This window comes from Pavona decussata, unplaced genomic scaffold, assembly GCF_977016875.1.
Source record: "Pavona decussata unplaced genomic scaffold, jaPavDecu1.1 SCAFFOLD_366, whole genome shotgun sequence".
Taxonomy (NCBI): Eukaryota; Metazoa; Cnidaria; class Anthozoa; order Scleractinia; family Agariciidae; genus Pavona; species Pavona decussata.
In genome coordinates this window covers 976,085-991,812 of record NW_028145742.1, presented here as the reverse complement: position 1 = coordinate 991,812, position 15,728 = coordinate 976,085, and the positions used below count along the sequence as shown (strand labels likewise).

The 15,728-nt window shown below is 35.9% G+C and overlaps 1 protein-coding gene and 1 non-coding gene across 5 annotated transcripts in view; both read right to left on the bottom strand.

Moving 5' to 3' along the window:
* LOC146452599 (uncharacterized) overlaps window positions 1-15,728 on the bottom strand; it is a 19,120-nt gene extending 3,392 nt beyond the window's left edge. Inside the window, exons 1-3 of one of the 4 annotated variants that reach the window (XM_085097262.1) lie at window positions 9,986-10,068; window positions 4,544-4,620; window positions 1,203-1,321 (exon numbers count right to left, since the gene is read on the bottom strand). In XM_085097262.1, coding sequence (XP_084953388.1) covers window positions 1,203-1,304 — 102 coding nt within the window. In that variant the 5' untranslated portion in view covers window positions 1,305-1,321; window positions 4,544-4,620; window positions 9,986-10,068. Of the gene's footprint in view, window positions 1-1,202; window positions 1,322-2,529; window positions 2,653-4,543; window positions 4,621-9,985; window positions 10,147-15,651 lie in introns of those variants that run through there. The other 3 variants (XM_085097265.1, XM_085097263.1, XM_085097264.1) reach the window with 3 other exon arrangements.
* Window positions 14,795-14,867, bottom strand: Trnat-ggu (transfer RNA threonine (anticodon GGU)). Its single transcript has one exon. It is a non-coding gene; the product is annotated as a tRNA-Thr (tRNA).

Genomic DNA, 15,728 nt, shown 5'->3' with positions numbered 1-15,728 from the left:
TTGATCAGAAGATTGACCCTAGGGTTTGTTATATCTGTGTTGCGGTGCTACCCGTGTTCCGCGCGTAGCGCCAAATTGGTTGTAATCATTCCATATCCAACAAGTGCGAGTTGAACAATCGTTTTATTAAAAAAATAATAATAATAAATAAATAAATAAATAAATAAAAGAACCAAGAAACGTTATCAGCGCATTTGACCATTTCATCATAGAATTATCCGCTGTACAAATTTATAATGTATTATTAATTTATTATGTTGCTGTGGCTGGTGGCATTGTACTTATCTAAAATGGTTTTTACTTGCCCCCTCCGCGTCTCGTTTTGGTTAAAAACTGAATTATTTCCCTCTCAGGATAAAAGAAACGGGTAATGGGGTATACTTCACACTGAATCAGTAGAGTTTCCTTTGTGACTAACTGCCCATTAGACTCCTTAATATTTGAGGTTAAAAATAATAATGATAATAGTAATAATAATAATGATAATAATAATAATAATAATAATAATAATAATAAAATCTTTATTACAAAACCTCAATTAAAATCCTATTTACAATCAACTTGCTGTTACAAAAAAATCCTAAATAACAAATAACAAAAAAATCCTATATAATAATAATAATAATAATAGTAGTAATAATAATAATAATAATAATAATAACAATAATAACAATAATAATGATCGTTTATTCAACCTTTTTGCAGCATAAACTGAATTACAAGGCGGGTCATTAATTACATACAAATATCTCGGAATTATGACACAAATATAACTGTTAATGTTAAGACATATCTCATTTCGCTATTTTAAACGAGATTCTGGTATTTGATGATGCAAAAATTTCCAAATCTGTTAGTTCTTGCGGAGGCAGCCACAAAAACAGATTCTCCTGTTCTAAGGGCATACGGTCTTCTCTTGGAAGCCAACCCTTCTCCTATATCCCTCTAATTCAAGCCGACCACCCTACCTCACTCTAGATGAACGGCCCCTTAGGAGCTTACCCACAACCTCAACAATAGATTTGCACCCTTCTAAAGCCCTATTTTCATTGGATCCTGATAACCTGCAGCATTGTTCTGTTGTTCGTTCTTTTGTCCTCTCGACCAACCATGAATGATGTTGCCCCAACCTCGGCCCAAGGTCGCCCCAACCTCGAGGTTTAATTTCAAAAGGTTAATACTATATCTAATTCATGACTTACGCTGTCAGCATCAGTTTCTAACACTGCATCCGCGTGATTCGAAAACCTCGCCGCACTTGCTGCTGCAATGATCACTAGTAGAATCGCTGATTTCATCATCATACCGGACTTTTAAATGTCTGGAAGAAAAAACATTTCCGTTGTCTAAGTTGTTTATGCAGTGACTACATGTAACACGACAATTCCTGAGGAAATCACATAATGATTAATTATCGATGAATTATTTCAACTCCAAAAGTAGTACCAAAAATAGTTGCAATACAGTCCCGGCCATTTGGATGTTAATTTAATTTCTAAATTTAACTTGAAATCATAGGTTTGAAATGACACTTCAATCTTTAAATGCCTCAACTATGGATGTTGTTACACTTCAGGAAGTTATGGGTCAAAAACGAGGGTGAGTGCTTCTTCAGGGGTTTCAAACACCGAGAAACAGATGGAAACACCTGCTTCGTGAAGAACTTAAAAACGGTAAAAGAATGAGCCGGAGAAGAAGCATTATGTGATGTCGAAAAAGCAGCGCAACTTACAGGATCGATCGGGGAAGCTATGTCCGAAACTGACCTACGAAAGATCTTCGGATGCGTTTACGCAGACGCAATCGGGCGTATAACTTCGTGGTCTGCTTCCATGCTAGATTGGCGATGTAAAAGTACGTATACCTCAGTTTGTTAATTACCGTATATTTTCTGCTTGTTTTTTCAAAACCTAACAATAGTTCGATTGTATTTGTTACTTTTTCCGTGACGAATAGTCAAAACAAACCGTTGAGGAGGGGCCTTCGGAGGGTCTTATTTTCCCCAGTTGCAAAACTAAATACATTTAAGCGACCTAAAATGCCCAACTGTATTGAATATATCTGTTTTATTAATACGATCGATAATGAGCTTGCCTTAGGAGAATGAAGGCAATTTGATGTCCGTTGCAGTTTTAGCGAAAAGAAATTCGATTATGAATTTTTATGATTGAGACAACCGAGAACAATAAATTTAACGTCTTTGAAAGACATTTAGAAAGCAACGCACGCTGTAATTATGGTTACGTTGATTTAACCATTCCTTATAAATGCCTTAGATGAGGCCGAAATATTTTTGTTACGCGTTTCAAATTAAAAAAAAAAGAAAAAGAAAAACTAAATTGGACAAAAATCCAACGCGTTCTTGTCTCATCGCATAAATTCAAAAGGTTTTTTAATCTGAGCTACAATTCCGGCACAAATTATTCAGATAACCTTATCTTTTCCAGACTTTCCCACCCTCGCAAAGAAAAGAAAATTTATCAGATTGTAAAAATATCGCAACTAATGGGTCTCTTTTTTTTTTCATACCTGTGGCTGAAGTGTTTCTATCAGAGCCGTTGAACCAGAGGCCTAGCCTTTGTTTTCGCGGATTGATTGATCAGCTCTGCTCGCGTTGAAGGTCACTTGTCTTTTAAACCGTTTTTATGGACGCATGACAGTTTGCGACGTGTTTAATTTTTGGAGTAATTGTCGTGTGGCAAAACATATCCAATTTAAAGAAAAAAACAAACTCACGAACAAAAAAAAGAGAAAGAGCTTGTTTGATGGTTAAATGCAGCGGACCAGCTGCTTTGCATGTTAATATTCTCGGCACACAAGTAAATCACTTAGAGTTCTAGCCCCACATTTATTGCTTCTCAATGCCTCGTATATTTTCAAGAAATATAGAAGGCTTTCGTCCTTATCGCTTACTTAGCAATCTTCTTTTACTCACGTTCTGTCGGAAGATTTCACCGTGCAAACTGGTTAGCATCGTGGCCCACGCAATGAAGGGACAAAAATACTGAAGAATATTACAGCAATATTCATTTTCTCCGACAGGAAATGAAATATTAAAGTAGATACGACAGAGTAATTTGAAATGCCGTAAGGCTCTTGGATCCTTTTGTTAAATTAAAAAGATTTTTGTTGAATCTTCGCGACAGCTATTTTCGTTTAAATTGAGTATTTCAAAAGGCAAAAAATTATGCATTGCCTAGAGAAACAAAAAAAGCTGTTAAAAGGTTGGCTACAATTAATGTGTCCAACGCTTAAAGGTGCTTCTTGGGTGTTTCACGAACAAATATTTGATGGTGTCGGCATGTGTTAAACGCCTTTACAAAGAACTCAGTCTTTGGAGATATAGCGACGGTGTAGTTTCAAACGCAGATAGTTGGTGCATTATTGGGAAATGAAGAGGTGAATGGCCGGAGGTAGATTGGGATTAAATTCAAGATTATATAGCTGAATTTTACACCCAATAGGTAGGTCTGGGTTTCCTATAGTTTGGGAAACTGAGGACGAGTTAATTACTTTTTGAGAACATTAAAAAGTTAACACGGAATGAGAGAAGGCGAAGTAAGTTTATTCATTTTTAAAAAGCCTTCACGTATTGTTGATTACTGATCTGTATTCAGGCCCGCAGCCAGGCCCAAATTGTTAGTGAGGAAGTAGCTAGCGAACAAAGGAAGATACCTAAAATTAAGATACTTGTTGGTATAGAAAAAGGAAATGGAAAAGGTTTGGAGAGAAGAAAATCTGACACAGACAACCACAATGCATGGCTGGCTATCGTCAAAATTTTTCATTAATCTGCTCGGGCAATTTCTTGAAAATCTCTTTCATGGAAAGTTCTAGACTACATTCTCAGTGTTTGGAACGTGCTGAACTCTGAAACTTTACCTCGGTTGCGTCTATCCTGGCCACAGGACTGTGTATTATTGCAAACAGAAATGTATAAACATCAGTTGGGTGACCAGTGTACACAAAATTTTAGATGATTCCGGAGTTAGTGAGTGGCTTGCCTATCGGCTGCCAACTAGTTCATGCATCCCAACTTACCTATACTGACAATTAAGCTTTATTTTAGGTTTGCTTTGTGTGTGTGTGTGTGTGTGTGTGTTTTTTTTTTTTTGATTTTGCTTCAAATTTTAAGGGGGAAAACGCCATTACTTGAATACTCTTGCGCATGGAAAGGTACAATTTGTTAACTGGCCTGTAATCTCAGCTATAATAGTCAACTTTAACCTGCGCGGTATATCGCACAAACTGCGTTTTGCTTGCAAACGTAACTTAAAGAGAAGTACTATTATTTCGCGCATGAAAAGGTACAATTTGTAAACTGGCCTGTAATCTGTAATCAACTCTACATCGATATTCAGTAAATAAGGCACAACTTGAAAATTGCGCAGTACATCGCACCAACTGCGTCTGTATTTAAAACAAAAAAAAAATTCGCATTGAGAAATGTATTATATTTAATTTATCGTATTAAGGGAAAGTTGTGAGGGTAGACTGTCGTGTTTTAATCGGTAATAAAAGCACATAAATCCACTGATCTTACCTTGAATCGATCGAATCGACAGTGTTGAATCCTCCGCTGTTTCTCGTTAAGTTAAACTTTGTTTAGAAGTAGGTGAGCTTTAAAACATAATCACAAGATGTTTACCTTAAGAGCGAGATAACGCAGCCCACACGATGGCCTTTTAACGATATGTTTAGGCAACGATTTACGTCAACAAGGTATTCATTTCTCGTACAGTTTACCTCATATCCTAGTAGAAGAAAAGAAAATCGGCGCATCTCACCCAAGGGGCAAAAATATAAATTTTTATCAGTTGATCTGGCGTTTGTATATGACTTCTAAGCAGGCATAATATCGGTCATTTAACGTGAAGTTTTCCTCATTGTTTTATTTCAAGGTCAAAAACAATATCATTCAGATTTTTGTAAAGTTTTGCAATGTAAAAAAATTCTGCTTATCTTAGAAAAGGAATGAATCTCGGATTTGGATTCAGGAAACGAATGAAATCTAAACGGGATCTGATTTATAAATGTTTTTATTTAGTTTCTTGGATTTTTTTTTTTTGCCTCCCTTTCGCAGGGAGTGGCGGACTGAAAGCTGAATCGAGTTTTGCGATTGAGATCAAAGTAAATGCTTTTTTTTTCCGCCTCTCGCATTAAATAAAACCTTAAACATAGGCGAATCAACCAAAAAGGTTTACAATCCTTTTTCCTGTGTAAAAAATTTAATAGGGGTATTTAATTTAGTCGGCTTCTCTTTGAGAGGACATCGGACAGCTCTATTTTTTACAGATTTTCTTATTTTTGCAAACCATTTTTTATTAAATTTTCTGCAATTGAAAACATTCTGCCAGCCGAAATTTATAATCATTAGTTTTAACGATGTTTTTTGTAAACTCGACAACTTGCGGACTGAATTCCCAGCCCCCAAAAAGGTTACCGGATTTTAAAAAGACATGAAATCATATACTTCCCGTCATATATCATAATAATTTTAGGTCACAAAATGATTAATCTTTATAAACTATACATCGAGCCCCGAAGGTCTGTTTTTAATAAATCTTTTTGTCAAAAACAACTTCAGTGCGTGCAATATTGAGAATTTCAAATATGGAAAACATCCTATCTGATTAAATATGATTTACTTGTTTGACATTAAGGCAAGACGCAAAAGATGATAAATAAGATCTACCGAGCACCGGTGCTGACCAGGAGATACAGGAAAAAAAATTCGTAACATTAATTTGAATTCAGTTTTCTTTATTTGTCGTAGAAGATAACTTCTAAAATATTTCTGTAATATTAAAATTTCAGAGGTTGTGACGTGCATGATACTTTTTTTTTTCAAATGATATATTAGAAATTATTACCTTAAAAAATACTTGTATTCTGGGTAGAATGTGTTTCGTAGAGCGCTCAATTCGTTTGATTGAAGAGCAATGTATAATTCTTGACAGAAGTTCAGGCTTCAGGAGTTTTCATCGTTTATTGCGACAATACTGTTTCGTATGGTTCGAAGTTATCGGACCACACTCATCAGGCAATTTTTAAAGACCAAAATTGCCAAAATCGTTAAAAATTGCCTGATGAGTGTGGTCCGATAACTTCGAACCATACGAAACAGTATTGTCGCAATAAACGATGAAAACTCCTGAAGCCTGAACTTCTGTCAAGAATTATACCTTAAAAAATATGTATATAACAAACCTTCATTTAATAAAATTGTTTTATTTCTACTGTGTTATTGAGAAAGCTTTTTTTTTTCTTTTTTTTTTTTTCACTGAATCCGATTTCCGTTCCTTTTGGCAGTAAAACGTATGCGAACCTAATTCACTTATTCCCTCCATAGCGCTGCTACAGGGAAGTTCTGCTTTGCCCTTTGAAAAGATCTCGTTTTACCTGCTGTTTCTTCAGTTGTTCTTTTGTCGCTTTAAATGCCACCTTTTAATCTCTTGCTAAGTTTGTTACAAGAAACTGCGCGAAATTAAATGCTACTACAATCGCAATTAGGGACGAAGCAACGACATCCGAGCTGCGTTCTTCATATTATGGCTTGGACGCGTTTGTGTTTGGGTTATAATGGGCTTTGCGTTTTGTCAGGGCTTTATTAAATCGTGGTTTTGTAAAATCTATGGAATCGGTAACGTAACTTATCATTTTAAAAACAAATCAAGATCAAATAAAAGACAAAAACTAATGAACTTGTTTTCGCGCGTCACTGCGCAGGCGATAAGAATTTGTGACTCGCGGGGTTTTTTCTAGAGCTTGCGATAACGTAACAGCCTTTTAAAAGAGAAAAACAATGGACTTCGTATACTTCTTTGCCTCTTTCCATAATTAAGAGGTGTAATTTAATCACATCAATTTTCGGCGGTAATTTGCATATAGAATTTTCCAGGCTGATAGAATATGGACATTGAGAAAAGGCCCCCTGAAAAATACAAGGAGTTCTGGGAAATTGGCGAGAATTCATCAGTTAATTTCAACGGTCGAACAACAACTATCCGTGTCCTATTCGAAGCATTAAGAGAATTTTTAAACTTGGAATTTGCTAATTGAGAACGCGGAAGTTTTTGCTGATAAGTGGAGAAAGGCAATGCAACATTTTAGTGAGTCGTTTGTTTCGGAAGGAAGAAAAGAAAATGGAGGATTCTTTCAATTTTCCTGAGTCATGCTCAATTTTTTTATAGGTAACTGCAAACATGTATACTGGACACTGTTAGAAACGTTTGCTCGATTGGCAGAACAACTGAGAACGTTATGAAACTCGATAAAACCCTAACAAAGCCACGCTTGTGTATACAACAGATTTTTGTTAAAATCTTGTGACTTCCTCCTATTTTCAAACTTGTTCATATTTTAATCTATTTTAATCCTTCCTATTGTTATTCGTCATTACTACCTTAATATGAGTTCCTGTTTTTTTTAGTTTCTCAAGTACCTTTTCATAATTCAAACCATTGTTTCTGGATCTGGTACGTTCTCTAGCTTTCATGTTTTGAAATAACTTGCCAATAATATAATAACGTCTCTTTTACGGCTGGACAAATTGATAGATAAGAGGGAAAGGAAATGGAAGGCGTATTCCAAATATTCATTACCGATCACGTTTTTGCTGCATCATGGCCGGTTTTCTAAGGAAAGAAAAACTTCCTCTTCTAAAACGTACGGATTTATTACATGCCTGTACGCCTAAAGGTGGAAATATCCAACAGCCGAGCAAATTCCTTGTGATAAGCAGGTTTCAAATACAATGAAATAGCAAGGAATTGAATATTCACACTAAGTGAATCAGCCATATTTTCACATAGGATCAGTACAATGATTTGTTATGAAAGTAACAAAGTGAGTGAACGTATAAAAACAAGATATAACATACTATGTGGAAACATGGTTGGCTGTAACTCTGGTCTCCGGTATTCAAAGCAGACGCGATAACCACTACACCACAGGCAAGCAACACAGCTGAGCTGTTTCAGTTCGCTTCTACTGTGGGTTCACTTGTAGTGTAGAGTTTATCACGTCTGCCTTGAATGCATGGGACCGAGATTCCGACCAATCATGTTTTCATATAGTACGTTATATCGTTCTTATTCACGTTTACTCGAATACAATACTTGCATCTCAAAATGTACCGAGATTTCCTCAATTCGGGATGACCTGACTAAAACGCTACTGTAAAAGCTCTTTAGAAAAATGCGCGCGTCCTTATCAGTTTTGTAACATGTTTATGAACATTAGAATCCTCCGAATTTTCTCGTGTTTACATTCTTACATCAATTTTTACAACCATTATGCGGATGTTTTTTAAATCTCTTTCTTAAAACAAGATAACCGAACTGTAATGTCAGGTCATACCTGTTTTTACAAAAGCTGATCAAACACGGTTTTCCAACCAATCGGAGCGCCCGTTATATGATTAAAGTTTTATAAACGAACTCAGTCGATCTCAGTCCCCCTCCAAGAACTTCAGAGCAGCACGTATGTTGCTAAGTGACGCAGCGTTTTTTTATTACGACTTTCTGTGTCAACAACAACGACGGTCTCGACAGCCTCTTTATTTAAACAGTCTCAGGTAGACCTTGTTACCACTTTGGACTTTTTGGTCATTTCACTTTTGTCTGCGTGGAAGCCAAACAGTAAAATTCGTGGGGAGGGGGGGGGGGGGGGTTTCCCTATATAAGCTATATCGGTATGTACGGCGCCAAATGGTATGGTTTTTGAGCCTTTTGGTTTGAAATAGTTTATAGATTTTAACCATTTTGGTCTGAAAGTCTGAAAACGGGTATGAAATCTAGAAACCTGGTCTGAATATGGGTATGAATTTTAGATGCCAGGTCTGCAAGAAAAAGAGCACCAAAAAATTACGTATTTAGTGTGAAGCCTAACTTTTTTTCAGGCTTTCTTTTCGCAACTGCTTAAGTTGCGTAGTAACTGCGACGATCTTTCTTCTATTTGATCTTTCATCCGCAGTTCAAAATATATGTTTCATATATTTACATTTATTTCTTCATCCTTCACGGGTATATTACGAACCCACAATATGACCAGCTCCCAGTTGGCTTGATAGCTCATTTGATAGAGCAGTGCACCGGCATCGCAGAGGTCATGGGTTCGAATCCCGTTCAAGCCTGAATTTTTTTCAGGCTTTCTTTTTGCAACTGCTTAAGTTGCGTAGTAACTGCGAGGATCTTTCTTCTATTTGATATTTCATCCGCAGTTCAAAACATATGTTTCATATATTTACATTTATTAAAGAAAATATTTGGCCAATTTTATTATGTGAAACTAGATGGTTTTTTCACCTGCTCGTAAGTACTGTAACTTAAGACCGTCAGCTTTCTGGTATATGTCAGAGTTGCTAATTTCCCCACAAAGGTCTATGCTTCTCATATTCATGTATAAAATTACTTGGTCTTTGTATTATTATTATTATTTTTTTGAAGTTATGAGAAAAAAGGTCAAAGAACTCCGAGTTGGCCTCTTTAACGTAGAATAAATGTTCAAGAAATAAATTAGTTCGGTTACTTGTATGTATGTTTTGTCTCGTTTATTTCAAAGTGTCATAAGCTGCCGAATCGTGTAATGCATAAATGTTATCCGCCGCACCGTATAATTGAACCAACCGACAAACTCCGTTGGTCTTGTGTTTTCACTCGCAATGAAAGTGGCAAAGGCGAAACATGGTTAAATGAACTTGTTAGGCATGTTACTGTCTAAAAGGCCAACGTAAAACCGAACTTAAAAATAACAGAGTTAACTAAACTGTAGTGCCTTCTCGAATGGAACTTAAAATGAAGCAATGAAACACCAGCGAAGAGTTATCTAAGATTGGAACGGAATATGAAAGCTGAACAAAAAAACTACAAGCTATTATTTACTCGAAAACACCCAAAGATGTGATCCTTTTAGGCGCTAATTATAGTTTCATATATAGTTGAAGAACTTACTTCTTAAGGCATAAAAAGTATTAGTTACTCACCTACAAACATAAGTTTCAGTTTTTGACACGCCTCAGTTGAACATCGAAGTCGACGAAACTCAAAAGGACTAAGGGCAATAAGCAACGAGTTCACTTTTAAAGCGTTTGTGAATAATTTACATTTATGTTTGACATTTTACCATTAATTTTCTCCATCTTAAGGCAGGTTGACAATTAGCACGATTTTCTGATTAATCAGATGCAGTCAGTCAAGTTTCATTCATCACGAAAACGCCACGCAACATTTGCCTAAGTCTCATTTTACATCAATAACCAGGAAGCGTATGCATAAGAACACGAGATCGTGGTTAAATATCGAAGGATTAGTCGGCGAAGAGAACCTTCGAGAGCCACGATCAGCTCACAAAATACTCGAATCAATTTAAACTGATGGAAGTACAGACTCGAGGGCTTAATGAGGAAGGTTCCTGTTCTTTTACACCCACATAAAACCACGGAAATTTAATGTAAAGATAATATACATGTATACAAAAGAAAGAAAACCCTAGGATACTAATTACGGACCACGCCAACTTCACATGTGAGCACGTTTTGTCATTTGAGTCAAGATATTGAAAAAAAAATTACGAAAATTTTCTTCCTTTGAGATACACTTTTTGTGGTCTGAAGTTAGCAAATTTACTCTTTTTATTCCGAATATCTTTGTCCCTGGAAAATCTTTATTTATACAAGTGTTAAAATAGTCACACCTTTTTCATCGCGTGTCTCTTAACACAGAGCCCTAACTTCATTTTCGTGGAGCCTTGAGTTAAGTGACCTGTTATCTCAAGCTGCTTACTTCTTTTCGAAGGAAGAATAAATATGAAAAATTCCGGCGATTATAACTCGTGAATGTTAGAAAATACCAGAGTTTATTCTGAAGAGCGGATTGGACAATTGCCGTAAATAAAAATGTAAAAATGTGCTACAAAGTCAGGGGCACTAAACTAAACATTTCAACGAAATACGTAAAATGTCTTCCGTGTCCCCTGATTGTTTTGTGGCCTTTTAAAGGCATGTCTGAGTAAGCTTATTCAAGTGACCTGCTCGGATAATCCTTAGCTGAAAATTAAAGTTGCAGAAAGTTTTGAGAAAACGGAATTTTATTATCCAAATTTCCGAGCTGTTGTTGGTTTTACGAAAATCCTAGCTAAACTTGCCTCTCCAAAAGTAAAAGGGATTAGTTCTCCAGCATTACGGAATTTTCGGCTGCAATTTTACCAAACTGAATACTAAATTTCTGAGGCGAATTTAGTTCTCATTGAATTGGCCGGGTTTTATTTTTGGTGCTATCAGCACAAAATCCTTCAAGGCAGACTTTGTTCTTTTACAAAGAGATTTGACAATTGTGTCAGACCCTTTGCGATCATGTGACAGGTGTTAAACGCGGACAGTCGGATTTAGTTTTAAAGAAAATCTATAGACCGCTCAAAATTTCGTAACCATGACTGAAAAACTAATTTATTTCGTTTTCGGAGAGGCAAGTATTTCGTTAAAAATGCGTAAAAGGGTCAACTAGCATTTTTGTAAAGGCATGCAACAACAGCTATTAAGAATTCTGAGAATAAAATTCCCTTTCCTAAAAGCTTCTGCAACTTTAATTTTCAGCTTAAGCATTCGAACAGATCACGATATATTAGTTTACACAAGGCAACAAGACGATCGAGGATCACAGGAGACACCGTTTTACGTATTTTCCTTAATGGTTTTCGTTAGGGCCCCTACGTAAACGATTTTGGAAAACAAAAGACAGCATTCTGTATATTTTTTTCTTCTATTTTCGTCGTGTGTTCCTGTAAAAATGGGGTAAAAATTTTAGAAAGGAGGCATTTAAAAAAACAAAAACAAAACAAAAAAACATATGTGGGAAGGTTTGATTGTAATCAGTCACTCTCAAGAAAAGATCTTTCTGTTTTATTCTAAAGAACTTAACATCCAACTAGAAAATTTATAAAGTAGGAAAATTTTGATCTCTTGTTTATTCCATAGAGTAACTCTTGGGAGTTCTCACTCAATTTTTTAAAAAATTTTTTTTGTCATGACACTAAAAATTAAACAACGGCTCCAATTAATGTTGGCTTTCTCAGTCATCTACGTTTTTTTCTATCGGAGATCTGTAAACAGCTGTATATAAAAACCATTGTTTAATGTTTCTAGAATGCATCAACTCTTGGGGAGTTTCTGAGGTTTTCCTAGCGTCATTTTTTATCCATAAACAAATTATTCACCAGCTACCTATTATTTATTGCTTATTTTTTGTCAACGTGTATGATTTAGGCATGTCAAAAGCTAAACAAACTGTCTTTAATGATTCTGGACAGCATTAACGGCCAATGTACTTACACGCCCCCTTCTCTCTACCAAAACATTACAAACAATTTTAAAAGGAGATTATTTCGCACTTGAAAATGTTACATCCTGATGTAAACCGATACTAGATACTTGATGACTTTTTTTTTGTCGTTGCAACTGGTAATTTAGTTTTATGAGGTGATGCAAGTGTCTGTAACGCCACCAAAGTTGTTAAACGACATGGTTAGAGTGAAATGGAATAAAAAGCTACAACTTAGCCTAAAGGCACACCATGCCCGGATACGTCTCGGTCATTAAGGGTGGATATCTTTTATAACATGGCATCCAATGGTTCATTTCGATCGGTATCTGTTAGGAAGACGTAAATCCTCTAGAAAATTCGGATTAGGTTGTAAAGAAAATCTAAAGTTTTCTGCGAGAAAATGTTTGAAAACGCTTTTTTTAAAATATAAAAATCGTACCTTCATGGGCGCTAAACGCGAACATTTAAGCAAAATACTTCAACTTTTGTCTCTCGTGCGTTCACAGATTGTTTATGACCTTTTATAAATTTATTTGTGTGAGCATAAAGAGATTGATCTATTTGGACGCTTTAGCTGCAAATTTAATTTGCAGAAAATTTTAGGACAGCTATTTTATTCCCCGAATCAGATTTTCCAGCTGTTGTTGGTTTCACGAAAATCCTAGCTGACCTTTTTTTTTCTTCGCAGTTTGGGCGACATCTTTGCCCCTTGCAAAACCGATAGAATGAGTTCTTCAATGTTACGAAATCTTGAGGTGACATTTTGAAAACTGCAGATTTTCTTTAAACTAAATCCGAATTTCTGAAGCGATGAAGGCCATCCGTAAAGATATCCAAAAATAGACCGTTTGGGGTCGCTGGTGCTTGTCTGTGGGCGGAGCCTATTTACAACATTTATACTATCTTTTCAATAAAATATGAAAGCATTGTCGTTTGTTTATGCACCCAAAATGGTTTCATTTATGAGTAAAAAAAGAAAAATAAAAGATCGATGGTGACTTTAGCTGGAACATTTATGGAAGACATTGCAACAAAATAATCATTTATAATACTAATTCATTTTTTGATGCCTGCCGGACAAGGAAAGGGCAGAGGTCGAGGGAAGTTTCAGTTCATTTATATGAATTTTTGACAGCAAAATGGTCTTGGAGAGAACTACTCATTAAAAGCATACATATTAACTTCCTCCTCTACAAGTTATGGTTGACCACTCCTATTTCCTCTCTATTCAATAATATTTTTCGCTTTAGAAATCTGCTGTCCAAACATTTGTCACATCATTAATAAGCTCTAGTTCTGCAGTGGTATACCCAATATATATAAACGAAGAAAACAAGTTCTCTGAACTTTTATAACTATAGAAATAAACTTTTTATCAAAGGCAAACTGGCTTTCTTCGGTATTTTAATGTGTTGCAGAAATCAACTTATGAAAAACATTAAAATGGTAAGTAGGAGCAAAAGGTTTAACATTGCTCAGACGTTACGCAATGGGCATTGGTTAGAGAAGCGAAAGAATCAACGTTTCATTTTATTTTGAAGTTAAAAAGAAAGAAAAGAAAAACAAAAGAAAGACGGAAAACATCGTTGCCACAAGAAATGTGCACTTGGATCTTGTCTTATTCTGTGGTTAGTTTTCTCAATAAATTGCCGTCATTTAGACGAAACTTCACGACGCTAATTGTGCAAATCTTGTGGCTAGCCCAGATGGCCGGAGCTGGGATGATTAATGACGAGCAGAATAGAAAGAAAAATGACGTTCACATGATAAATAACAGATAAAGTTTTGCCGGTAATAAAGCTAATAATGCAGCAGCCTGGCGAATTGTTGTGACAATTAAGAACGTGTTTCATCCTGCGGTCGAGTACATAAAAAACAACAGAAAACCCGACGCCCAAAATACATAAGACAGGCAGCAATCTAGATGAGTATCATGCTGTGTAAGTTTACGAATTTTGTTTTTATGATGTTATTTTTGGGTGAGATTACAGCGGCGTGGTTTACGATGACCAACGCAAAGCACAGGGTGACGAACACTTTATCGGTTTAGAAGGAAATTGTATTGCGTGGGATTCACTAAGTCGGCAAGGAGGGTACAAAACCACAAAGCTGTTCAGTTAGTGTGAAAAATACGAAAATTCCTTCCAAATAAACACAATATTAAACGAAAAATTCTTCACTGTGAATTCTATCTACGTATTTTTCAGTTACCACGGTTGTAAATTCTAGATCTCCTAATCTTGTAAATAAGTCAAAAGAAAATAAAACCTTGAGGTGGAAGACTTTAGATTACTTGAGACATTAATACAATAGGTTTAAACTATCTAGAGAACACGAGGTTGTGTTATTAGCTCTATGTAAAGTATATGAAATAATTCATATATGAACTGCGGATATAGATGAAAGTGAGAAGTGATCATCGCAGTGAATTTTCCAATTTATGCAATTGGAAATTGGAAGCCTGAAAAAAATTCAGGCTTCAACGGGATTCGAACCCGTGACCTCCGCGTTACCGGTGCGACGCTCTACCAACTGAGCTATGAAGCCACACATTGGGAGCAAGGTCAATTGTAGGTTCCCATTTTCCCGTGAGAGGAGTGAAACGATGTAAAGTATATGAAATAATTCATATATGAACTGCGGATATTTTCTATTGGATATTTACCGGGCAATTCCCTCTCCAAGACTATTCAATTACTCGAGGAATTCATAGAAAATATTCCCTCCTTAGTGCACGTCAAAAACCACTAGACAACGTGCAAGAGAATTCGAACTTTGCCACACCCTGGAGGGTCCGTTGACTTCAGAACAACGAGGCTCGATCAGGTTTATTACAAGCCATACTCTAAAGTTTGAGTTACTGTCTCGGGGAAAGGTGTTTTGATAAGACCGGCCGATCGGTACGAGATATTTAATTAATTTTCTTGCTTTTGAAATCACTTTCCTTAAAGTTTAAGGCCAAACATTTCTTTGTCTTTTGAAATCACTTTCTATAAAGGCCAAACATTTCTTTGTCTTTTGAAATCACTTTCTTTAAAGGCCAAACATTTCTTTGTCGACGGAAGAAACGCGAAGGAAAACGGGTTGTGGAAAAACAGTCTATGAAACCTCAAAACGTTTAATTTTCTTTCAGAAGGGAGATCATCAAAACTAGCTTTTGTTTACTTTGAAAGGGTTAGTTTATATTCAAAGATATCAACGGTTTAAAACTTAAACGTTGTTATGTTCTTGTTCATTTGCTGCTCATAAAAAACTAAAATCTAGACCGCATTTACAGAAAAAACACCGTTGAGTTCAATTTCGGATTCACTTGAAAATTGTGCTTTCCTACCTTCAAGTTGCTTCACTTAGATCCTGTGTTTTTCGAAGACGGATTGGCAAATGTAATCTGCAGAGCTAATTGTCCTT